Source organism: Castor canadensis, chromosome 10 (assembly GCF_047511655.1).
Source record: "Castor canadensis chromosome 10, mCasCan1.hap1v2, whole genome shotgun sequence".
Taxonomy (NCBI): domain Eukaryota; kingdom Metazoa; phylum Chordata; class Mammalia; order Rodentia; family Castoridae; genus Castor; species Castor canadensis.
In genome coordinates this window covers 66,308,297-66,334,210 of record NC_133395.1, presented here as the reverse complement: position 1 = coordinate 66,334,210, position 25,914 = coordinate 66,308,297, and the positions used below count along the sequence as shown (strand labels likewise).

At 38.6% G+C, this 25,914-nt stretch overlaps 1 protein-coding gene across 1 annotated transcript in view; it reads right to left on the bottom strand.

The window, feature by feature from the left end:
• Nucleotides 1-772: 772 nt before the first annotated feature.
• Nucleotides 773-25,914, bottom strand: part of Lhfpl6 (LHFPL tetraspan subfamily member 6) — a 237,282-nt gene continuing 212,140 nt past the window's right edge. Inside the window, exon 4 of the mRNA XM_020167602.2 lies at nucleotides 773-1,635. Within this exon, the coding sequence (XP_020023191.2) occupies nucleotides 1,517-1,635 (119 nt within the window). The 3' untranslated portion in view covers nucleotides 773-1,516. The remainder of the gene's footprint in view (nucleotides 1,636-25,914) is intronic.

The following is a 25,914-nucleotide window of genomic DNA, read 5'->3' as shown; positions in this document are numbered from 1 at the left end:
GCAGTGGTAAATTACCTTTCTCAAATGGCCAAGTTGCCTAAGAGACAGTGATGTGAAATTGCCCCTGGCACAGAAGTACAGAAGAGATCCTTGTAGAAGATGGAAAGGCAGCACTATCACTGGCAACTTCCCTGTCATCATCCTGGAGGCTGTCAGCCCACACACCTCCTGAACTACGTGATCTGGTTTTTGTGACCCTAAATCATATCTGAATATTGCCCATATTCTGAAACTTAATACAATATAGAACCAAGCTCTTCTCTTCTAAGAATTCAGTCACAATTGAGATACAATGGATGAGGAAGTTAGAATTAAAGCTGAGGCAGAAACTCTGTCTTACCTTTGATGTACTATATCTCTAGAACAATGCCTGGTTGGATAATTAGTGAGTGAATTAGTGAGAGGCCTTAAGAGAGAAAAGAAAGATTAATAGGACTGTTGCAGTTGAAAGGCTATATTTAAGAAATTAAAGAAACAAACCCAATAATAGAATTAACACTCTATAACTCATTGAGCTATTGATCAAAGAGAGAATTTATTCACGGAGATTTCAAATACAAACAAAATAGCACTTTAATTTTTTTTTTTTTACGAAATGAATATTGAAATATATGTGGTACAGCACAGTACAATAATGGACAAAAGAAAACAGGATCTAATGGATGGAAAATGTCTCTCTTTACTTCCATATCATCAACTGAATTCTCTCCTACAGTGGACAGAAAGTTGCCCATGAGAATATCATAGCAGAAGCTACCCAGAGAAATATTGCATATCTTTGAATAACATTGAAATATGAAGACTTAACTCTAAAGGGCTGTGTAAACACCAGAGACATGGTGAGAGTGGAAAGAGTTTATGCAGGATATACAAAATACTGATAGAGTGGCATACTGGTTCATTTACTAGGTTTAATGTATGCTTTATAAAGTGATAAAACTGTATCTTTTAATGTATAATAAAAAGAAAACAGAGGAGCAATGCAGTGCTAAACCTCCCACACAGTATGTGTGATGAGTTACATGTTTGTGCATGGTGTGTATGGATGTGTGTGTGCATGTGCTTGTGTGCTTTCAGGAGCATCTTTACCTACAGGGAACATCTGTGGGGTATGCTGGTTCCCAAGATAATACTGCTCTACTAGCCCTTTTGATTCGCTCAAGTCCTCATCCTTTTTTAAAACAAAACAAACCGAAAGCCTTTGCAGATATAGATTTGCTTTGTGTACGAATGTGAGATATGTTAACAATACTCTGTGGAACAGGAGCACCTGACACCCTGCAATATTTTTAGCCTTTGGTCCATTTTTCTCCATTGTTCCAAATGCCTCTTTGCTTTTACAAATCTCCCAACACCCTTCCTTCCCACAGGATATTCTTGATTCTATCTGACATCATTTCATTATCACTGAATTGGATTAGAACCACTATTCCACCTTTTGAAAATAGCTGGATGCTTGGCCCCTTCAAGTCCCTGTGGCCTGTCTTCTCTTCTGCTTGCTCCTGGTGGCTCCATCTCAGTATGGGTAGTGCTTCTGTTTCTTTCCAGAGAAGCAAGCCAGCCAGGTGCATAGCAGCATGGCAGCTGCTGCACCTGCTCCTGTGCAGTAGTAGGCCCAGCCGATTTCACACTTACCTAGAGACAAAGCAAGGTGAGAGAAGTAAGCACTGATGACTGTGGCTTTTAGGAAGCTTTGCCACTTCTTCCAGTGTGTGTGTACTCTGAAATACTCATTAAGAACACAGTGTCCTCACTCCCAGGGAATGAAAATGTGTTGAAAGTTATTTTCAGAGTGAAGAAAGCAAGAATTGTTGTGTGCATTTGAGAAAGATTAGGAGGTTTGTGACTCATGCTAGCTAAGATGACGGGACCCTATTCCCTTCCACCAATGTCCACACCCATAGCTGAAGCAAAGGAGTAGTAGGAACAACCAGGGTAGGAGAGACGCAGGCAGGGATTCCAATTTAACACCTTTAAAGTGCACAACAAAAAGTACTATAGGAAAAAAATTTTAAATATAGTTATAATCCTTCTGCAAAACAAACAAACAAAAAAACACCCTCCAAGGAGGAGCCTCATTTGAATACCACCAAAGTGAATACACTATTTACATGTAGTTGTCAAATGATGCACTCTGTCTGAATTAGAGAACAAAAATTCCCAGATTCTCCTGGGGCTGACACTCACCTTTAAGTCAAGATGTCATTTAAATGAAAACTTAATGACTAGGATCTAAATGGGTCCTGATTTCTCAGAATTGGGTGATTATTAATAGTAATAATATTCCCAAAATTCTAAAAAACATGATTTTTTTTCATATACTGTTTTTGTTGATTCTTCTAGTAACATTGTGAGGTGAATTGTTAATAAGGAAGTTGAAATTCAGAAAGGGTTGATGGTTTACCCAAAATCATATGCTTATAGTTACTAAATTCCTGAGTTAGGTTTCAATCCTGGGTTTCTGATTCTAAGAAGTCATTAACCCAAAATATTCTATTTGGGATAATGGAATGAGTTTCTGCTTTTATGAACTTTAAAAAAAAATGGCATCCAAAATACTCCTTTTGTGTACATGGTAGACAACTCTTCAGTATCTTTCATTGGGCATTGTCCTTTCTGCTCTAATTTGAATCTCTCCTCTCTCTCTCTCTCTCTCTGGTAGTGAATGGTACTGGAGATTGAACCCAAATCATCAAGCATGCTAGGCTAGGCAAGCACTGTATCAGACTGAGCAACACCTCAGCCCTCTAACACTCTTTTTTACCAGTCTTACCATCTTATCAGACAATGTTCCAATAGCATGATCCTCTCTTTCTTTTGATCTTGTTCACATATTATATTAGGCATCAACACAGGTACCAGCACACTTGGATTTCATAGTCGTTAGAACATATAAACTATAGAATAAAAATCATGTCCTTTTTTGCACAAGTAAGTCATTTTTAACCTTCTACATTTGTGAAAAAAACAATAACTTCTCTACCAAAAATTACAGACTTTTAGTTCTACCATACAACTCAACCTCCCAACTTCACTGGACATTTTACAGGAGGGGTGTTCATCAAGAGCCCCATGTACATATAAAAAGGTAAGGCAGGGGAACAACTAGCTTGTGGCCTCCATGAGTCAAGAGCAGCAAAATTATGTCAACCACCTCACATGTTAGACATACTCTAAGACAAGCTTGGTTGTTTGGTCCTGGCCTAGGTGTGTCATACTTGATTATTCCCTCTTACACCCAATATCAATAGAAAATAGTAAACATGCATTGATTACTATTTGCACAAGATTGCTGTAAGAGCCTTTACATGAGGTAAATAGTAATATATTTAATCCTTATAAGAACACAATGTAGTAGACACATACATGAATATCATTCCCATCTTTCAGGCAGGAAAACCAAGATCAAAAAAAGTTTAACAACTTGCCTAAGGACTTGCCATTAGGTGGCTAATCTTCTGCCACTAAATTTGTGCTGCGTACTGTCCCCTCTCGGATGCCTGCAGTACCTGCAAGCAGAATTATTTGCTATCATTGCTTTCCTATCTCTGCTTCTCATTATATCATTACCAACAGCAAAATAGGCAGCTCTCTTTTTTAAAAAATAAATCAGATCAAGTCACTCTTTTCCTTAAAACATCCCATAAATCCTCCAAAATTCAACTCCTTCCTGTGGCCTATGAGGCCTTCAATGATCTGGTTTCTGTTGTACTCCCAGACCTCAACAATATCCTCCCCTTTGTCTTCTCTCTGGCCAGCTTTTCTGTAGCATATGGGCAGGTTGCTGGTATGACAGCTCCACATTCATTACTCCCTCTATCCAGCAAATTTTACTTTCAGATCCCTAGAGAACTGGCTCCTTCTCAAATTGCACCTCTGTAAAGATACCTCCTACCCCCATCTGCCTCACCAGAACCACTATGCTCCCTCTTCTCATTTTATTGCTTTCATAGCACTTTCTATGGATTATACATACTGTGTGTGTGTGTGTGTGTGTGTGTGTGTGTGTGTGTACTACATTTTACTCTATCTCTAAAATAAAAGTTTCAGTAAGGGGAAACCTGAGCATATTTTATTCCCCACTGTACCCCTACCACAGTGCCTGGCTCATCGTAGGCACTCAATAAATCATTGTGGGATGAAAGGCAAGGTAAAAGTAAAACAGAAAGAAAGGAAGCAAAGCAGGAGGCAGTCAGCCCCTGAGAAACAAAGTGAATCTGGGATTTTATTTTAAGAGTAATTCTAGTCCTGTTTTGGCACTGAACTGTTGGAGAGAAGTTCCCAAACCAAGTATGCATTTCCAGCCTCCTACAGACTATGTTATATTTAACAAGATAATACATTCTGAAAGATCACATCTCCACTTTGGGGCAGGTCCCCGGGGCACAATGACTTCCATTAATGCTGATAGACAGGATAAGCATTTTTCAAGGGTAACAGAGTCCTCCTTCATGGACCACTTTTGCTGACATCCATAGGCTAATGTGACTGTGAGTCTTGGGAACCATTTCCATTTTGAATTATTCTTTAGCTGAATTAAATAAATCTAGGAGAGAAAATTAATAGTTAGTAGGAGATAGCCAGTGGTTTAGAACCTTTCAAAGAGTCAGCAAAATGTGTGGTCTATCTGTTCCACGCAGGGCTCATAGGATGGAATACAATCCATTGCTCATTATTAACAAGGTATTGACCTACATGCAGTTCTGTGACTTAACACAGAAAGTAGAGTATATAATCATTAATTATTGGATACTTTATCAAGAAAAAGTAGTTGGAGAGGATAATTATTTGAAAATAGAGTATGTGACAGTAGTGATGTATATTAAAGATGAAAAAAATGAGCTACTAAAGGGCTATCAGAGGGCCAAGTTGAGAGAGGATAATATTTTTTTCTGCAGAGAAGTCAGTAAAATAGGAGATGTTTGTGCTTCAGGCATTCTTAACTGGCAGGGTAGTTGCAGACAATGGTGTCGATGCTCTTATCAAATTCCTCTGGTTTCCTTTGCCAGTTCTGGGTTCTTACTCCTTATCTTCTGTTTGTACTTTGCTCATAACAGCTTAAATTTGCAGCCCTTCTCCAAGGACCCATGAGCAACTGGAAACAATTTGCCACTACTCTGACAGCAGGAGTGGCCCTGGCATGACCTCTAGCCAAAGATGCACTCAGGACTCATGTTGAATGGAAATACCCAGTACCTCTTGCTCCTAGGTAGGACAGACTGCAGCATAAGGAATGTTCCAGAACCCCTGTGAGTTTAGGTTGGGCCTCACCTCAAACTGCACCCTTGATTGTTTAGTCCTTTACCACTTTGTTTTCCCACTTTCTATTGGCTTCTCCTAGGCACATTTTCTAATCATTTGAACACAAATCTTCACCTGAGGATCTGCTCTGACGAACCAGGTCAAAACAGCATCAAACGAACAAAGTCTTTCTTGCCTTTCTTTATCAAATGGTCTGTGAAGTTTCTTCATTATTAAAGGCTGACTTCCCCACCCATCCACCCACCTGAGCTTTGCTGGCTCCTGAAAGAACCAAGGGGAGAACAGAGTCTTCAGCATCTGCTGCCTCACATTCTCCCTGTGCTGCTACTTTCCTGGGCAAATCCAATTCTTTGCTTGGTTAGTGTGTGTCTGTCATTTCTAATACTTGTGTTTCTGGATCCATTCTTGTTTATGTCATAAAATACACAGTCAACTCATCAGACCAACTGTTTATTGGATGGACTCTGGAAAGAAACTAAATAAAAGCCCTTAACATGTTTGAAGATGTAAGAAAATATGGTCCTTGATTATACATCTATGCAAGCTTAAGTGTATGAATTATACATTTTGTGGTTAAAATTCAGCAACTGGTTAAGAGCCAAAATGAGCAACTAATGTTCCATTATTCCAATATTCAGACACAAAGATGTTCATTTATTAACTACCTCATGAAATAAATATTATTAAATCAAATATAATTTAATATGGATTTATTTAACATTTTGGATTAAATAGAAATATAGCCAGCCCTTCAAACTAGCCACAAAAAATATATGAAAGCACACCTATGCACATACACATGCATATATTAAGATGCAAAAAATGGTCAAGATCAGTCAGGTAAGAGTGAGATGTGTTAGCAGGATTTAGGCAAATCTGAAGAAACCCTAAGTTATCAAGCTCCTGATTCTTGATCCCCTCCCTCTCTAGCTCTCTCTTTCTTCCCCTCCCTTCTTTTTCTTTCTCCTTTTTCCCTCCTTCAGTATTTATTGAGTGCCCACTCCAACCAGAAATCACTGGCTGTTGTGGACTTAGTAAGATAGATATAATCCCTGTTCTCAAGGATCTTGTTGTCTAGTCAAGGAAATACATATTCACCAGTGCTCAGATAATTATATAATGATAATTGTGATATGTGCTTTAGAAAAAAACTCAAGGATGATCTCAAGGAATCAACATGGTATGATCATATCAGTGAAGGAATGCCTTAACTTGGAAGTGAACTTCAAGCATAGCCTTGGCAGATGAGCAAGAGTGAGCCAAGTATAAACTTGGAGGCCAAGGAAGAGTGTTTGGACTGAGAAATGGAAACAAATTTGGGTCTTGTTAAAATAGTGCTGAGGGAAGAGATGGGTATCATTTTGGGTAGGGTTGGGTGTTACCACTTCCAGAGATTGAGATCTTGAATTCTGAAAATTTCCTCTTCAGAATTTTCATTTGTATTATTGGATAGAAATATGAGGCATTCAACATTCACAAATAATTCTGAGGTACCATCTGTTTTGCAATGTTATTGGAGCTGGAGACACTGGGGTAAATAATACAGACTGGGTCCTTAGCCTCATGAACCTTGCTTTCTAGTAAGTATTGTTCATATCAGTTGCAACAGTTAAAACAACCCTTGTATATTATAAGAACTATTATGCATTGTATGTAGCATTTTATATATATATATATATATGTATATGTATACATAGTAAGAACTATAGCCAGCTCATCAAAGTAGCATTAAAAAACCCCACAAAAGTAAGAACAAGATGTGTCAATAGGATTTGCAGATCCTATTGCAAAGAAACTTTAACTTATCAAAGCCCTAATTCTTGATTTCCCCTCTCTATATCTCTCTCTGTCTTTCCCCTTTCTCCCTTCCCTTCCTTTTTATCTCCTTCAACTTGCTCATTGACTCAACAAATACATATTGATAACAATAAAGCATTATATTTTGTAAAAATCCAGTTCAATGAAATAAATCAGATATGAGGATTTATTTTCATAAAACTATAAATGTAAGAGCGAAATATTTAGAAGACTGTGAGGACTGGATTTACCATCCATAAACTTTATACTACACCTTGAAGTTCTTCAAAAGAAAAGGATGGTAGATTTTTCCATCTAAGCATGATTCCATTGTTAAAACCTACATTCTCAATAATAAAAATAATTAGCACCATGTTTTACAGTCATAGAAGAAAGAGGTCTCTTGGAATACTTTAGGCTATTTGGAAGGGGTTAGTCATTAAGTTTGTATGTTTTAAATAGCATGGTGTCCTATGACTATGAGTCGTAATGGAGCTAAATGAAACCAGGAAATACGGGGCCATCCTCTCTTGGCCTTTCTCTCCCCCCTGTCATGGCAATAAAAGCTTGTTATTATAATGCAAACAGAAAGCATTTTACCAGAGGGCAAGTATGGTCTGTGATCCTTTCAGGAAATTAGAGAGGCAAATCTGTTTAAACTTTCCCTTTTGCTCTCTGTAATGCCCCATCAAACAGGACTCCAAGCTTGCGTGCTTGGCAAATTGCTGCTTTCAACAATGGGGAATACTATTCTTGACAGATAAAACAGAGGTTAGTGGGACAGAAAGCAGCATATCACAGCCACCTGCCAAGTCCACAGACAAAGGCTCTGAGGCTGCATTCCCGGGATAAGGAGAGGTGTGGCTGATTTTTTTTTTTAGGGTGGCTCAAATTAGTTTTAAGCACAGCTTTGGAAGTAAAACGGACAAGAGAAGAGCTAAAAAGAACCCAGCCTCACTTCAGTGGAATTCCAGTGGTCTTTTCAGGACACTGCAATTTAACTCTGCCTTTTCATTAGTGTGTTCAATTAATGTTTCAGAGTCTACTATGTGTGACTGTATGCTTGTTTCATTCTGGATTCTGGTGTTCAATATACCCTGGGCCACTAAAGACAATCGATACCTATTTGTGGCATAAATGGATATCAAACACAAATTGTGCTGTGAATAGAAATCCAACATTAATAATTACGTAATAGGTGTCACATAAAGACAGTGAGCAAGAGGTCAAACAGTTCAGAAGTGGCACTTCAGTCATTTTTGTCTATGATCCTTTTAGGAAATCAGAGGGGCAAACTTCCCTCAATACAATTCTCACATTGAAGATAAAGCAATTCAGCTATAAGAAAGACAAGTAACTTGCCCAGCATCTCAAGTAAATGAAGCTTGAACTTGGGTCAAGCTGACTCTAGAACTTTTTCCTATGCTCAGACAATGGGTAAGGAAGATTTAAATTGAACGTATTTTATTTGTTAGGTAGTCCTTGCTTTTGCTAGAACTTACACATTAAGGAATAAAAGCATATTTTATCTCAGCCCTTTGATTTTGCAGTCCTTTCAGAAGATTCTACAGACTCATGGCCACAGTTCATGTCCAGAGACTTGGCTCCCCTAATTCCTGAGCCAATGGAACCACACCTAGCAGGCTTTTGGCAACCCTATTTCCTCTAGAAGTGGTGGGGAGATGAGGTCTAAAATAAACATGCCTGAGGAGTTCAGATGATCCCTGCCTAAAAATTCACCCCCAAATGAGTGCTTTTGACCCAACTCTGACTACCGGAGCCCTGACAGATGCAGTGTTCTGGGTCTTGAATAGCTCCAGTTTCCCCCAGGACTGCTGCCTACTGTGAACCCACCTTCTGTGAATCTCACTATTGTGTGGTTGGAGCCACTACACCATCCTAACTTCTACCCAAGATTCCCCACTGGGCCCTCCTTCATGTGTGATGTGATTTGTTAAGCTCAGCACAAAACAAGGTATCTTGGGAAATCCTGCACGTAATCTGCTATGGTTTGGATGCCATTTATTTAATTTGAATGTCCCTCAAGGTCCTTTGTGACTAAAGCCTTGGTCTATAGGGTGACACTATTGGGAGGCCATAGAACCTTTGGGAAGTGGGACTTTGTGGGAGGTCCTCAGATCACTGGTGACATGTTCGAGAAGGGGATGTGACACTTCAGTCTCTCTCCTTCTCTCTGTGTACTGGTTCAAGATGGCCCCTTTTGCTACTACACCTGCTCCTGCCATGATGTACCACCCTCAACAGAGGCTAAACCAATGGGGCTGCCTGACTTTTTTTTTTTTTTAACAGTCTCTTTGTTAATTAACAAAGCTTTTTTTTTTTCTTTTATTATTCATATGTGCATACAAGGCTTGGGTCATTTCTCCCCCCTGCCCCCACCCCCTCCTTTACCACTCACTCCGCCCCCTCCCTCTCCCCCCCCACCCCCTCAATACCCAGCAGAAACTATTTTGCCCTTATTTCTAATTTTGTTGTAGAGAGAGTATAAGCAATAATAGGAAGGAACAAGGGTTTTTGCTGGTTGAGATAAGGATAGCTATACAGGGCATTGACTCACATTGATTTCCTGTACGTGTGTGTTACCTTCTAGATTAATTCTTTTTGATCTAACCTTTTCTCTAGTTCCTGGTCCCCTTTTCCTTTCCTATTGGCCTCAGTTGCTTTTAAGGTATCTGCTTTAGTTTCTCAGCGTTAAGGGCAACAAATGCTATCTAGTTTTTTAGGTGTCTTACCTATCCTCACCCCTCCCTTGTGTGCTCTCGCTTTTATTTTTGGACTTGAACTTCCAAAACTGTGAGCTAAATAAATTTATTTTATAAGTTTACTTTATAAAATTAGTTGTGTAAGGTATTTTTCATAGTAATATGAAGCTGATTAATACTACATCATAGAATCTCCATCTTTGCTGTGGCTTCTTGTGCTATGTGATTTGAACTTGAGCCCCAGTATTTCTCTTTCCTCAAGAGGTTATCGCTTACCTCCCAACATGCCTGTGGCTAGAAACGCCTGAGTTAGGACATAAGTTGACTGGCTTCATTTACCAAAGCACATCTTTTATCTGTGACATTTAAAAATTGTTAACACCTTAATATATAAATGTAACATTTGGATGGAGAAGAGGCTTTTATTCCTGTTTCTTTACAAATAATGAAGGCAGGAAGGTGAAAAGGTAGAAAAACCTTCTGTAGTCTTAAATACTATGGCCAAAATTGTGATAGGTCTTTCTCCTCTTGAATAAATTTCTTCATGCTTCTTCATTTCAGACCTTTTTGCACATGCATTAAAATAAACAACAAAAAGAATATGCTATGGGACCAATTCCATTTGGTGTTTTTGTGTGTGTGAATTTACTAAACAAAAGTATTGCTAGTAAAAAACAAAACAAAACAGGTATTGAACCTTTGGCCTAAAACATGCAAAAACTTTCATTCATATTTTCAAAGGAACATCTAATAAAACCATACCTCACATGTCTATAAAGAGAACACTCACGGTTGGTGGACAGAGAACACAGAGGCAAAAAGTCTGAGAGAAGAATGTGAAGTGTGGTTCTCCTTAGAGTTCCTTTGTCTGTTGACTACTGGTAGTAAAAATTCACATGATTATCAGGGTTGTCTGTTTACAACTTCCTGGGACCTGTTTATATTATGTCCTATGCACTCTCTAGGGATTTGCCACAGGGGGTGCTATCCTCAAGCAAATAATGGAAATGGGATCACCACTCACTCCCCATAATATTCCCTAAAAGAACAGGTGGTGAGGAGATATGTATAATGGTAGAATCCCCCAATTCCCAAGCACTGTGTCTATTTACAGAAACTTCCAGGAAGAAGTGGCTATCTTCATGCTTTCTTAGTTACCACAGTTGAGTGTGCCCAGCATTCTTCCTCAAGAACTGCAGCCCTGGACTCCAATATCTGAGGCTGACTGAAACAAATGTTATGCCCATTTGTTCTCAGGTTTAGGGGACTGAACAGTAGGATTTGAATTCTCTTTGAAGTTGAATGATACATTTCCACCTAGTAATATTCGGTGCACTCAGCATATGATATTTTAACTTGGAGTAAGAATTCCACCACCTATCTCCCTTGTGCGCCCCATTTTCTCCGCAGAGATAAGCAGGATGTTGAGTCAGAATATGTAGTGCAGATGAGCCTGTCGGTGAGGACTGATACACTTGAGCTATGGCTTTCTCCATAACCACACATGTCAAGGGGATCAGGGATTTATGCTCTGGAAAACATAAGATGTGCATCTGCAAGGAGCTCATAACAGGACTCTGTCTAAGGAGATATGTTACAGGTAAAGTCTGATGGGAAAATATCTACCAGCCTTGTAAATTTTATCCAGTGCAGCTTAATTCATTCTGTAGCCAGAATGAAATAGGCAGAGGACTATACAGTACAAAGTAGAACATTGACCAGCTGTTCAAACACTATACTTCAATATGAGTATGTGTTATATAGGCCTGAGATTTTAAAGTGAAATAAAAGCTTTGTGAATAACAAATTAATTCTATTACATTCAATGGCCTAAGTTTTCCTTCTGGGTTCCCACAGAAATTTTGCTGAACAGCCATAATTTTAATTTGCTTTATTTTGTTTGTCTTGCTCCCAAAGAAATGTTTTAGCTCTATCCTTGGGAAGAAGGACTAAGAAAATGGAGGAAAAAGTCCCAGAGCTTTGCTTGTTTATTAGAACTGTTTATTGTCCCCCAAGGAAATAGTGCCCTACCATGCAACACAGGAATTTACCCAAAATTACCTATCTGAGCTCTCACCAATGCATAGCTGCTCAAGTTCAGGAAAGAGCAAGAGACTCAGAATGGGACCTGGATTTGACATAAGGCTTGGAAGCACTGAGCCCATGATGCACACTTAGAAGAGAGAAGACATGGCTATTCATCATGACTGGTATTAAAACTTTCTTGAAATCAACAGTTTCTGACAATCGTGTGCAGGTATGGAAATCGAGAATTTTTTTCTTTTTTTTTTAATTTTGAGGATCTGAACACTTTTTCTGTGCTGAGGATGGAACCCAAGGCCTTGAGCACCAGGCAAGTGCTCTACCATGGAGCTACACCCCAGTCCTAAAGGATTTGTTTGTTTATTTTTGGTGGTGGTACTGGGGTTTGAACTCAGGGCCTCATGCTTTCTAGGCAGGTGCTCTACCTCTTGAGTCACTCTTCCAGCCCATTTTTGTGTTGGGTATTTTTGAGATAGGGTCTGGAAGACTAGTTGCCCTGGCTGGCTTTGAACTGCAGTCCTCCTGATTTCTGCCACCTGAGTGAGCCACAGGCACCTGGTGCCATAAAGGTTCTAAATAATGCTTATATTCTGAAAGTAGAAAACCATAAAGCACAAAGAAAGTCCACAAAAAGCAAATGGAAAATAATCACCATTTCTTTTATTGGTAATTCTGTACATAAAAGTGTCAGTATAAAGTCTACAGATTGAATAATAGAATTGTATCAACATTAATTTCCAAATTTTAATAATTATCCTGCTAGGTAAGGGAAATTTTTAGTTTTTACTTAGGAATGGCCTAAGTATCTAAGGTTGACCAGTCACCATGTCTGACAGGAAGTGTATGGGGCAGGAGGGAGACAGAAAATGTGATGAAATCTAACATTAAGGGAGTCTGGGTGGAAGGCATACAAGGATTGTTGGTATTATTTTTGCAAGATAGTTAATACATCTGAAAACATTTCAAAATCAAATTTAAACAAGTTTAAATAAAATGTAAACACATGTGTATATATTTATGTATATGTATATATGAAAATCAGTGAGGGACTTTTATGCTTATAAGTACATGAAGTAAGAAATCAATAAATATGGCTGGTCCTGTGTCATGCAAAATGAGGAATTGGCATAGTGACCTTTCTGTGTGTATGTGTGTGTGTGTGTGTGTGTTTGTGTGTGTTTGTGTGTGTGCCTGTGTCTGTGTGTCTGTTTGTGTGTGTGTCTGTGTGTGTGTGTGTGTGTCTGTGTGTGCACCTGTACATGTCCTCGGCATGACAACCAAGGCCTTGTGCCCTAAGCCATGTTCCCAGCCCACTGACCAGTTTTCTTCCATAATTTTCCCAATGAAAATGTTCATTTACCCTATTACCTTCTATTTGCAGAATACACAATGAGGTAGTTCTGGTGGTTCCTACCCTCTGGCTGCATCCTGTCTAAGGCAAGACCTCGTCCAATTCCTGATAACCACAGCAAACCACAGCCAACTAAGCAAACAGCTTACAAATGAAATCACTTAAAATGACATGCTGGCATTCATCATGCAATCTGACTGTGAGACCAAAGGTAAGGAGGATCTGTGTGCAGGACCTGTGTACCCACGTGGGAGGTGGGAGGTGGGAGGTGGGAGCTCTGGAAGGAGCTGCAGAGGACCAGAGCATCACAGACATGGGATGCAGACAGCCCATTTTCTTCAGCAAAATGCCTCTGAGCTGGCAAGATGAAGTAGTTATTTATTCCATGTGGGAAACAATAGTGCCCACTAAAGGAAAGGAGCTTTTCCAGCTGACACATTTGAAGGATTTTATGCAAGTAAAGCATATGCTCCACAGAGAAAGACTACAGGATTTTTATGTGCAATCAAAGTCATCCCTGGGCAGCTCCAGCTGTGACTGCTTCAGGCAAGACAGGAAGAAGGAGAGAAGGAGAACTGGGGATTACCATGAAGGCATTAAACCTCAACAGGGTGAAGCCTCTTAAATTCAGGCCTCATCGAGAACTCATGCATCACACCTCTATTTCCACATTCTTTTGACTTTATCCTTCTCTCACATCTCTTGCTACTGAGTGCACCACAGTGTCACAGACTTTAGGCTCCAAGGGACCATGTAGAAGGATCATATAGGTCAATGGTTGGCAATCTTGTTCAGAAAGGGACCAGACAGTAAATATTTTAGTTCGAAAGCAACCACAGACACCAAACAAATGAATGAGCATGGCTTTGCTCCCATAAGATTTAATTTACAAAAGGACGCAGATATGATTTGGGCCACAGTTTGTCAACTCTGGATCTAAGCCACTTACTGTGTTTTATTTATGAGGACAGTTGTCCTGGACACTAAAGTGTGTTCTTTTTGGCAAGTGACTAGTTTGTTTTGTTTACAATTTGTAATTTCCTGGTTCCCAAACTAAAGTAGAGTGGTGTTGCTAGGTTATTCTTAACCAAAAATCTAGTCCTGACTATTTAAGTACTCAGAATCTACATATATAATTGTCTGCCTGTATTTTTAAAGGTAATTGCACATATCCAGCAAAGAAGTAAGGCTATGGGCAGATAATAATAATAAGAAGAATAAGCCAACAACTTCTTTCATCAGCAAACCAGGGCATTTGGACTTATAGTCAGACCTCAATATCTGCTAGTTCCAACATACAGATTCTACCCATTGCAGACCAAAAATATTCTTCTCCCCCCAAATTGTCTATAATGACCATGTGTGGACATTTTTTGTCATTATTCCCCATACAATATAGTATATCAATGATTTATACAGCATTTACATTGCATCATCTAGAGATGATATAAAGTATATGTGAGTATATTTGTAGGTTATATATAAATACTACACCATTTTATATAAGGGATTTGACCATCCTTGCAGTTTAGTATCTGCTGTGGGTCCTGGAACCAATCTCTCATGGATGTTGAATGAATACTGTGTGTATTTCATGACAATATAAGTAAACCCCTAGTGCAAAATATATCTAGATATAACAAAAGGAACAGGGGTTACACATCCAGAAAAGATAGTAGAGGTGGACCAGTTAGAGAAGTTCTAAAAACTGGACACCTGGACTGGTGGTATGGGTCAAGCAGTAGAGCTTCTGCTTTACAAGTACGAAACCCTGATTTCAAACCAAGTCCCACCAAAATAAATAAATAATAAACAAACAAATAAATACATAAAAATAAGAACTGGACATCCAGATAGATATTGCTGGGTATGGCTGCATACTTCACCTCCTCTCAGACCTTGATGGTTTCTGCTTTCATACCATACCAAATCTTATCTAATTATTCAACACATTCTTCACCCACAGACTGGGGTTTGAACTCAGGGGCCCTACACTTGCCAGGGAGGCACTTGAGCCATACCCTCATCCCTTTTCGCTTTAGTTATTTTTCAGATATAGGTTCATACTTTTGCCTGGGCTGCCTGCAGACCATGATCCTCCTACCTCTGCCTCTGAGTAGCTAGGATTACAGGCATATTTCAATACACTTGGCTTGTTTTTCTTTTACATCAGATCCATCCAAGGTCCTTCCTCCTAAATTTAACATTAAATCAAGATCCTGCATCACATCCCAGTAAGAACCACATAGTTATAAAAAAAGATGGTAAAAAATGTTCTGCCTACTTAGAACATCTCAATGCAAAGGGATGCCAAAGAAACAAAAATAGCCTGGTTTCCCAGAAATATAATTAAGTTTCAGTTTAAGTATTAAAAAAACAAAATGAGTGGAACAGCTTGTGAATTTTTATGTTCCCACCAATGTTCTGTGACCCACTGGTACTTACTTTTCTTAATCTCCACATTCATACCATAAATAGCAGCTTCCCCTTTGTCTTGTCTGGCCAGCTCAGCGTCTGCTAGCACAGTTGCTATTAATCCTTGCTCTGTAGCACTGATGTTTCACTAGAGATAATCTGTTGTTGAGATGACATTGGCTCTATGAACAGAATACAGTGGTGGCTTTTGTGTTCACACTGTGAACTGACACAGAATCGCATCTCCATGTGGGGGTGGCTCAGATAACCAGCAGGGCTTCATTCAGTGATAAAGTAATAAAGGTGATAAAGATGATCTTTTAGTTTCTGTCTGTACCTGCTATTTACAAAGGCTGGGACTACCTGAAACTCAGCTCTTTGACGCCTACACAGCCCAACAGTGTGAAAAATCCCAGTCTGTCTCTAACTGCTCTTCTTCAGTGTGGTGGTGGCTGCTGCCAACATTCCAACAAACCCATGTGAAGAGGTGCTGAATTCCATCAGGATGGCATCTCATCTGCCCTCCCTGTCTGTATCTGTCACACTTCCACAGTCTACCAAGTGGCCTCTGCATGTCCTCTGTAGGTATCCCAATAAATGGAACTGTGTGGCAGCAAACACAGTTCTTTGTCTCAAACCCAAATAGTCTCCTATCTATTTCCAGCACTCATGAAATTATGGTAGTCTAACTTGTTAGCTTGCACATAGAATGAAATTTCAGACCCCTTACAGTTCTTAACACTACTATTACAATTCCAATAATTCATCTAAAAATACTATAAACATAGTATGTGATTTAGGGGAAACCACAGCAAGTACTGCTGTCATTTCTATCTTGATTAGCACCAGAAGCTTTACTAATCAGCTTAGCAGTTGTCAGCAATGGATTTTTTTTCTTTTATTATTCATATGTGCATACAAGGCTTGGGTCATTTCTCCCCCCTGGATTTTTTTTTTAACCTCTTTTTTTTGGCGGTACTGGGATTTGAACTCAGGGTCTCATGCTTGCTAGGCAGGTACTTTACCACTAGAGCCACTCTATCAGCTCAGCAATGGCTCTTTATTGGTGGAATTAGTGTCTTATTAATTAGCATGATGAATGTTTAAAAATGGACTTTTATTGATGAAATTAAAGGTATTCTAGATTGTAAATTGGCTAAAATAGCTAGAGCTACTGCTTATCCTTAAATGAAAGGATTTAAGCATCTATCTAGGCATAGAGCAATTATTCTAAGTTTGAGTGATACTCAAAATATTTAATGTCATAGGTTCTGAGCAATCTGAGCCAAATAGCATGAACTTTATGTTTGTGGGACTCCTTAGGCTTCCACATTCCACAGGAACTGAAGCAAAGCAGCCTAGGTGGATTCAGTACACAGTGGGTTTGTGTGTGGTTGAAGAAACCCAGACTTAGAGAACTTGAATCATCTTTACTGGGCTGCAAGAAAATCTGCCTAATTTTTAACTTAGAGGGAAATAATACTTAATATGTCAGACAGTAAACAAATTTGCCTCTTCTCTGTTTTCCAAGACTATTCACTATACAGGTATCTTTGAAAACAGTTAAGAACAAAGTGCCTCTGCTCACGAGATCTGCTGAAACTCAAGAGCCAAGGGGAACCGTCTTGAAGAGGGGCACAAATGAAAAGGGTTAAGATACCAAGTGAAAACACAGTCATTCACTAGAAAGCTTGAACACCATTTTTACAGATATGACTTTAAATCAGAACTGTGTATAAGATTCCTTATTGGAATAATGTATGTCATAAGCAGGGATTTTTTTCCCTATAGCATTTTCCTCTAACAAACACTTTCACAGATAATAAAATCAAGTCAGAGGGGTTCCATACTTTCTAGCTTCCTGGGGAGATGTGCAGATTATTGGCAGGTTATGTGTAGAGTTCAAGTGTCTAAGATTTCCAGTGTCAGACTTCCAGTGTTGTTTGTCAGAGATTCTAAGTCTTCAGCTGTCGAGAACTCCTTTGAACAATAATTAAAAGCTAATGAATATGCTTACACTCTCTCTCTTAAAAAAAAAAAGGAAGCCCGTGTGCATAGCATAAAAATTACATACCATTTCAGTCAGTTCACAAACTCTGAAGCCTATTTGATGAACTATGGGCCCCTTGAATGATTTGAAGACCTCAAGTTAAAATCAATCCATGGATCAAGGGTTACCATACATTACACTTATTTGCCAGCATCATCAAAAGAATGACTTGCTAACCCAAAGTAGGGTACTTAGCTAGATATACAACATAATCAGTTGTCCAAGGCATGACCCCAAATCAGGAAGCTAAAAAATATTGGCCAGGGCATACAAAGTCAGTGCTTCAAAGACACAAAGTTCACAGAAACAGAGAGCTGAACAGTGTTCCTTTCCAGCATGATTCTGTAACGACTTATGATCATTAGAAAGGACACAAATAACAAGTGAGGGAATAAGGACAGAAGGCATAATTAATAATGGCAATGACTAATCAATGGCAGTGGGATATAAAATTATTGCAAAACAACAAAACCAGAAAGAATTAAAAAATTCTTCCAGTTCATAGCACATTATATAGGTCTCTGTGACTCTGAAATTACTCCATTTGATAGCATAACCACTAATGACTTAATTAAAAAACAAAAAAAAACCAAGAGCTTGTTTATGTTTTATATACTCAAGCTGAAATGATAGGGAAGTATAAAATACAAGATCAAACTATTTTAACATGATTAAAATAAGGACCATGTTGCTATTTAAAGCAGAATGAGGTATGAACATTTATTTCTTCCATGCACAAAAATCCTTATATTGTCATACTTAGTCCTTCTGAAAATCAGATATTGCTACCCTTTTTATATGCTTGCTTGCTTTCTTCCTTCCTTCCTTCCTTCTTTTCTGCCTTCCTTTCTCCCTCCCTTCTTTCCTCCCTTCTTTCCTTCTTTCCTTCTTTCTTTCTTTTTGAGAACTCAGAGCCTTGAGCTTGCTAGGTAGGTACTCTACCACTTGAGCCATACTCCCAGTCCTTTTAGAGAGAGAGAACTGAAGTTTTGAGAGCTCAAATAACTAGCCCAGAATCAAAGAGTTAAAAAGAATTGAAACTGAAATTCAAATTTATCGATGGTTTATTTTCTATTAAGTACCCCTTTAAGGGGAAAATAAATTTATCCAGAATAATTTTTTCAGGTGTTTTCTGAAAAGAGCTGATCAATGAAGCTCTCACATTAACACACTATTCATTTAGTACATTTTCTCTAAAATTTCTCTGTATTATTTAATGCTTGTCATGATGGTATCAGATAAAAAATCATATTAGATATCAGACCAGTTCTTTCATCACTTTGTTTATATTTTTCTTCCCAAAACTCTCCTGATGGTTACTTGTCAATAATGCTAATAAATGGCCTTTCCCTAACTTGGGGGAGACCTTTAAGAGGAAGTGGCTACTTTCCATCTTTTATTATGGTACAAAGGCAAAACTAACACATGAGTAAGCACACCAACAGGAATTCTCAGTTCTTGGCCAGAAATATTTTTCTTGGGATTCAGAACCATAAAAACACTCTCCTCTAATGTCCAGCAACAGCAATGAAGGGTCTTTCCTTGGTGTTACTATTCTGAATGTATATGACTAGGTAAGAGAGAGAGGGTACTGAGGTGAATTTATGAAGTGTCTTTCGAGGGCAGAGAGTTCCCAAGGGGACTGTGTTACATTATCGGGAGTCAGCTGGAATCAGGACACATTATTCTTAAATCCTAACTACCATCAAATTGACCAAATCTACAGATTGTATTCAAGATGATGTTCAGAGAGCCAATTTGTCTTAGTTGTCCTTTCTTTCTTACATACTTCATTGACAACAGTTAACAGAATAAACTTTACTTCTGAGAAATTATCCAAAACATCGAAAATATCTTCCAATTACTGTTAAATTTAAAATTAGTGTTTTTGGACCCAGTTTCACATACAAGTGTAGCATAGTAGGAAATAGTAAAGAGCACATAATACAAATGAATAATTCAAATGAAATTGTTTCATTTTCTGACTTTCCAAATACTACATTTATAAAGGAATACCGTTAAGGTATATCTATTTTTTCTTCCTAATAAAAAACACATTGAAAAAGGAATTTTTAAAGGAGAGATGAATGTTCTCTTCAGTAATTTTGTGGCTGTATCTCAAGAAATCTTACTTCCCACAGGTTTCCTAAAAAATTTTTCTTTTTTCGGCAATTGTGAATTCCATTGCCATAAATTGCTTCAAGCTATTGGATGAGGCTTTAAAAAGACATTAATACAAAAGTAGGAATGATCTTGTGCTAAGATAACTTAACCAGAAAAGACTGTAGGAAGAAAAACATTTAAAACAATTTGGTTTTTCACCTCTCTAGGTATTCGGCTCTTTAAACTATGACCCTCACTTTAATATTTTTTCTGTGAGGTGGTTAAGCCATTAGTCCTTTAGAGAGTGATGGCCAAGAATGTACAGAAACACGATGGCAGCTCCCTTTTTAGTTGCCAAAAGTTATCAATAAGGTTTCTTTCTTTTTTCTTCCCTCCCTCCCTCCCTCCTTCCTTCCTTTCTTCCTTCCTTCTTTCTTTTCTTTCTTTTAACCATTCAATAGGTGACAGATATAGGACACACAAGTAAGGATCATGCTTATTTTATGACTTGGCATCTCCAATGTGTATAATAAATATTTGTTGAACAAATAAATCTATTGAACACCAAACATCAAGCTAAGCACTTTGTTGCAAAAATCCTGTTCCACAATTCCAGATAACTTGAACTTGCAAAGATTTGTAGGGAAACAGACAGAAGTAAATCTATGATTTTACAGTCTGGAGGTACTTTTTCCTAAAGTAGAACTAGAAGTATTTACTGTTATAACTTCAACTGGAAATGTTCATGCTTTAATTTGGTTATCATGGAACCTGCCAGAATGGGCGGGTTGAACAAATGTCTCAAAAAATAAATGTGTTATTCTCTCTATGTTCTGGGATGCATGCAGAACACTTTCCATTGTGTGAAAAGAGGCTCCTAGGAAGACTGAGTCACTAAAAAGTTGATTGGTTTTTGCCTTGAATGTGTCCAACCTTTTGCTCTTCCTGGCTGTTTGGCCTGTGGAAGTTTCCCAGCATTGTTTAGAGCTAAGTTCCAGAGGGCCCCCATGAGGTCCTACTAGGCCTACCCAGTATGGGCTTAGATTTAACTTGCAGCAGCTGCCTGGCTTTTCTGTCATCATCCTATACTTGAGCTCTGAGTGGGAGAATTCAGGCTCCTGATGTACCTTTTAGATGACTTCCAGTGACTTGAACTTAGTGTCAAAAGTTTGGATAGGGTCTGTTAATAGCCATGTAGAAGAGAAGACATGATCACTTCTGTAAAGACTTTAAATCTGGCTAAAGCTCAATGGATGTTCAATACCTTACTATTCACCATCCTCCCAAATAGTACTCTCACCATGGAATAATGCATTTGACTTTAAGCAATGGCCAATGCATCAAGTGTGAGGGGTCTCTTACTAAAAGAGTGACAAACACTTTAGATGCTGCTTGGTCTCAAGCCCTGCTCTGGCACAAAACCCAAATGAATGCCTTACCCGGCAGAGCCTCAGTTACTTGGCCTGCCTGAGCATAAAGCAGCCACAAAAGTCCATGTGAGGCATAGGAACCTTCTAACTTTGACCAAAGTGATGCTCGTCATATTAAATGTCTCAGAAACCAATTGTAAGTTTTCCAATTATTGTCTCCAGTAATGAAGGCTTCTTTGTGTCAGCAAGAAAACTGGGGTCATGTAGGTTGAGAGACACCCATGAACACCAAGCCTGAAAAAGCTCAATTTTGTTAAAAAAGAAAGAAAAGTATTATTTTTGTTCCAATCTTTACTCAGCTGTCCTCCCTATAACTTGCAAATCAAGTATGATTAGATTTGAAGAAGGAGAGCATAGGTCAAAAAGCTAAAGAAGATGTCCAAAGACATGTGGGCTGATTATTGTTCAAATGAGAGTAAAAAGGATTTCTTCCCTATATTGAAAATGCAAAGAAACAGACTTATCTTTTCCAACAGAGAGGCTCTGAGCTTTGAGTTCATGGTACTGTTCTTAAGACACCAATGCATAATTTCAAGAACAGGAAGCATGATGGCTTCTTAATCAAATTAAATAGCAAAATGAAAGCAATAATTACTCAAATTTACGTGGCAAATGAGCAAGACAAATGAATTGAAACACTACTTTTGATCATAAGGATATAATTAGAAAAGCCTTTGGTGGATGAAAATATCTCTGAGGCATGAATTAAAACAACTGGACAACCTGATTATAAAGACCTTATGCTTAATGTGTAAGTCCAGACTTACGGCTATAGAATGGAAAAGGAAGAATAAAGACTGATTAGCATATATTCATTAAAAATAGTCCTATCTAACAGCAAACTTCTACTGGGGGTTATTATGTGCCAGATGCTGTGCTAGAGTATGTATTATTCTTATTCCTTGAACTGTTTTGTTTTGTCAAAAGGTAATAAATAAAACCACCACTGTTAATATTTACACAGTACAAATCATTACTGATTCTTGTCCACAACCACAGGCTACATTGATGAAAGGAGGAGTGGATGTTCAAGTGGACCAAAGAGAGACAGACTGAGGTGACTTGTCTCCTCTTAGCCTCATCTGCATCTTACAAATCCCACAAGTTATCAGTAAAATCCAATTCCAGAAAACTCTAAGCACATTCAAGCTGGAACATAAGAAGCTAATTAGCACTGGCATTTCCCAGGCAGCAGTTATTTGTTTAAGAATGAACACACAATGAAATCAGCCCAACTCCATTACTGGTGGAGAGGTATGCCCTGTCCTTTTGACATAAATGAGGATGTGCCAAGGTACAAGGTCCAAATGCATTTATGACCATGTAGAGAACCACTCAACCTACAGATGGCAGATGGATAACGTCAAATTACAGATGGTTCTTCTCCAACAAGGAACCTGGACCACTTCTTTGGAACAACCCCTGGATCAGGCAACTCCATAGTTCATCTTAGCTCTGGCCTTGCTGTCCTAAGTGTTTTTAAAGGTCTTCTTTGTTCCAGCCAGTTTGAGTCAGACTTTTGTAACCTAAACCTAAATCATCTGAATTTAGGCAAATGCTTTATGTTTAAAACACAATTAAGAAAAATCATAATTTCTGAGGCATGGAGACTAAACATCCACATTCTCAACAAGACTACTTTTGCTTCCAACACTAGAAGTCAAGAGCTACTAAAGAGGAAAACTATAGCTTCAGTTGGAGAATTTAGACATTCATTGTGCAGGCTATTTGGACCCTGGTTTCTCTGTTTTACAAATGTGAAATTCCATAAATACTCTTTTCTTCCTTATAAATAAGTGTGATTCAAAGGTAAGCAGGGTAATAATCTTTGATTTATGAAAGTGGGTACTTTTACAAAATTGCTTCAAAGCTCTGCACTTAATATAAAAATTCTGATTAAACAATCAATAGACTTAGAAAAAGTTTAAAATATGCAAAAAAAAAAAAAAACCAACCCTTCTCTCCCATTTTCTTTTCTAAGCAAAGGAGATAGTTTGATATTAGAGTCACTGCATTACAACCACAAATATAAGCTTTTTGTGAAATCCCTTCTTGCCTAACTACTACTTACATTTTCAGACTCAGTTTAAATGTTTTTCCCCAGGAGATTCTTCCTAACCCCCAATCTAAGAATTACTATTTGCCTTTTACCGTGGCTGATACTTGTCATTAAGCCTGCTGACAGGGAGGTAGTACATAAAGTAGGTTCCTTTCTGGCTCTTCCTTTTGCTTTCCCCAAGCCCACTTCTTCATGCCACAGAAAATACCTCCACACTCACCCTTTACCTACCTGAACCATATACAGTCTTAAGGGCTCAGTTAATAATAACACCTCCTCAGGAAGCCCCTCCACCACCCCAGGGGAAGTCAGGCCTTGAACTGTGAAATAATAAATAAGTGTTCATCAAATTGCTTTCAGCTGCAAGTAAGGGGGAACAGGTTTCATACATTGCCCAATAAGGAAATGAATCACTGTATGTCGGTAATGTTAGAAGAGCCTAAGGAAGGCAAGCTGGTTTCTCTGCCCACCTCCACCCCTCTCTGCTGCTTTCTCCCTCCATTCCACATGGTCAGAGGTTGAGAGCATGGTTTATGGTGCCTTTTCTGGAAGTGTCTAGCTCTCGCTGACCCCGATGGACTGAAGTCTTCCCAGCTTATGCCAGTAAAGGGTGAGGTGACCAAGACTGAGTTACAGTGCTTGCCACTTTATTTCCCACCACCCCCCAAGAAAATCCTAATATTTACACGGCACACTAGGGTAGTTGAAGAGGTCTGCTCTGTGAAGTCTTCCACTGCCCTCAGTCCTGACCAGCTGCCCTGGAGGCTGTAAGAATCATTATATAAGCACTTTTGAAATAAAATTATTTCTGATGCCAGGGGTATTGTTTGGAGCAGATCAGACATCATCAAACAATGACCCTGTTGCCTATTTTTATAAATAAAGTTTTATTAGAACATAGCCTCATGAAATTATTTTCATGCTACAACTGCAGAGCTGAGTTTTTGCAAAACAGACCATCTATCTGGCTTGCAAAGCTGAAAATATTTACTATCTGTGTTTTTGCTGAAATGCTTGCCAATCACTGGCTTAATCTCACCCACCAGGGTGAAATAATGTCAGCAAGTCAACCACAGTGCCCAGTGTAGGACCCCATACTTATCCTGTCTAACATATGTCGTAAATATTTTATCTGTTTGAATATTTGCCTCTCTTGCCAAGTTTAAGTTCCCAAGGGCAGTGAATAGTGTCTTGTTTTATTCCATGCTGATGTCACATTCCTAGCCCTAGCACAGGGCCTAAGGCAAGGTATTCACTTCATATGTATTTGTTGGCTGAATAATTGAAACAAATGCACTCCTTAAATAATCTACAATGTAGGAACAAAGCAATTATTTCTTTCAGGATGTTTTTGCCAAGAGAATAACAACATTTCAAAAACAGCATGCCAGTGTTAGGGGTATACCTCAGTGATATAGTGCTTGCCTAACACAGGTAAGGTTCTAGATTAGATCCCCAGCCCCATAAACAACAAGCCAACTAAACAAAATACTCCAGCGTGTCAAGAAAGGGATCCATATTCCACACTAAAGAATCATGAACTTTACTAATACTATCATTTTCCAACCTTTGGGTGGAAGATGTGACCACATCTTCTGGTTCCTTTATGAAGAGGCAGAAATAAGCTTGGTATGACCATGGCAAGCCACTGAATGTGGGCACTGAGCCCTCCTTATGAAGAATGCTCACCCAATAACTCCTGCTGTGCTCAACAAACCCAGTCCTGGGAGCCCTCTCAGTTTGGCTCCGTAATTTATGATGTCACTAATCCACTGCCTTTCAGCCTTGGTCAGCAGAGGACCAGTAACAACTTTCTAAAGGAAGAAAGTTAGGAGCATAAGAAGTTAGGAGCACAAGCGCAGTGATGTCTCTATGCAAAATGTCTCTCTAGGTCTTAATTTGAAAGAAAAGATGACAGAGTCACAAAAATAGAGCCTAGAGAAACAGACATGAATAAACATACAATATTTACTCCGGGGACCCAGAACTCATTTTATGAGTAGAAGATGCCAGTGCCCAGTGTCCTTTCTCCCCCTCATCATCGGACCTAGAAAAATTTTAAAACAAATGGACAGAATTTAAAACATCATCATAGTTTCTAGAACTGCAAAAATGGTTTTAGTGAGCTTAACAACAGAAGAAATAATATGTTTATATGTGTTTTTAGAGACTTTTTTTTTAAAGGTTTTAATTTGACATAAAAACTTTTAATCCACAATGCTGAGAGGATACAAATACTGGGGTGTAATAATGAAACCTACAATAACAGTATCCAAGTTTCATTATGATCTGCTAATTAATATAGCAATGCACATTCACCATGGGTCAGGGAAATAGGATTCTAATCAAGTTGAGGCCCGTGTTAAGCAGCCAAGAATGTCTCAAACTCCAGGGAAAGAAAAATGCCAAACATCATATTACAATGCCTTCCTAGACAGTCTGCACTCCAAAAAAAAAAAAAACCTGGCAGTCTACTTTGTGCCAGCAATTTTTTCTCTTTTTTTACATCTATGGCAATCACAGAATTAATTCAGACTTAGGATAGTTTTATCTTCATGGAGGGAAGAACAGATAAAGGGAAATCTCTTATTTTTCTCCCAGGCGAATTAAAATTCGGTGGTATTTAGAATACAGTGTTTTCTACTGAAAGAGCCACTATTCCTTTTTGAGGAAAGCAGGGT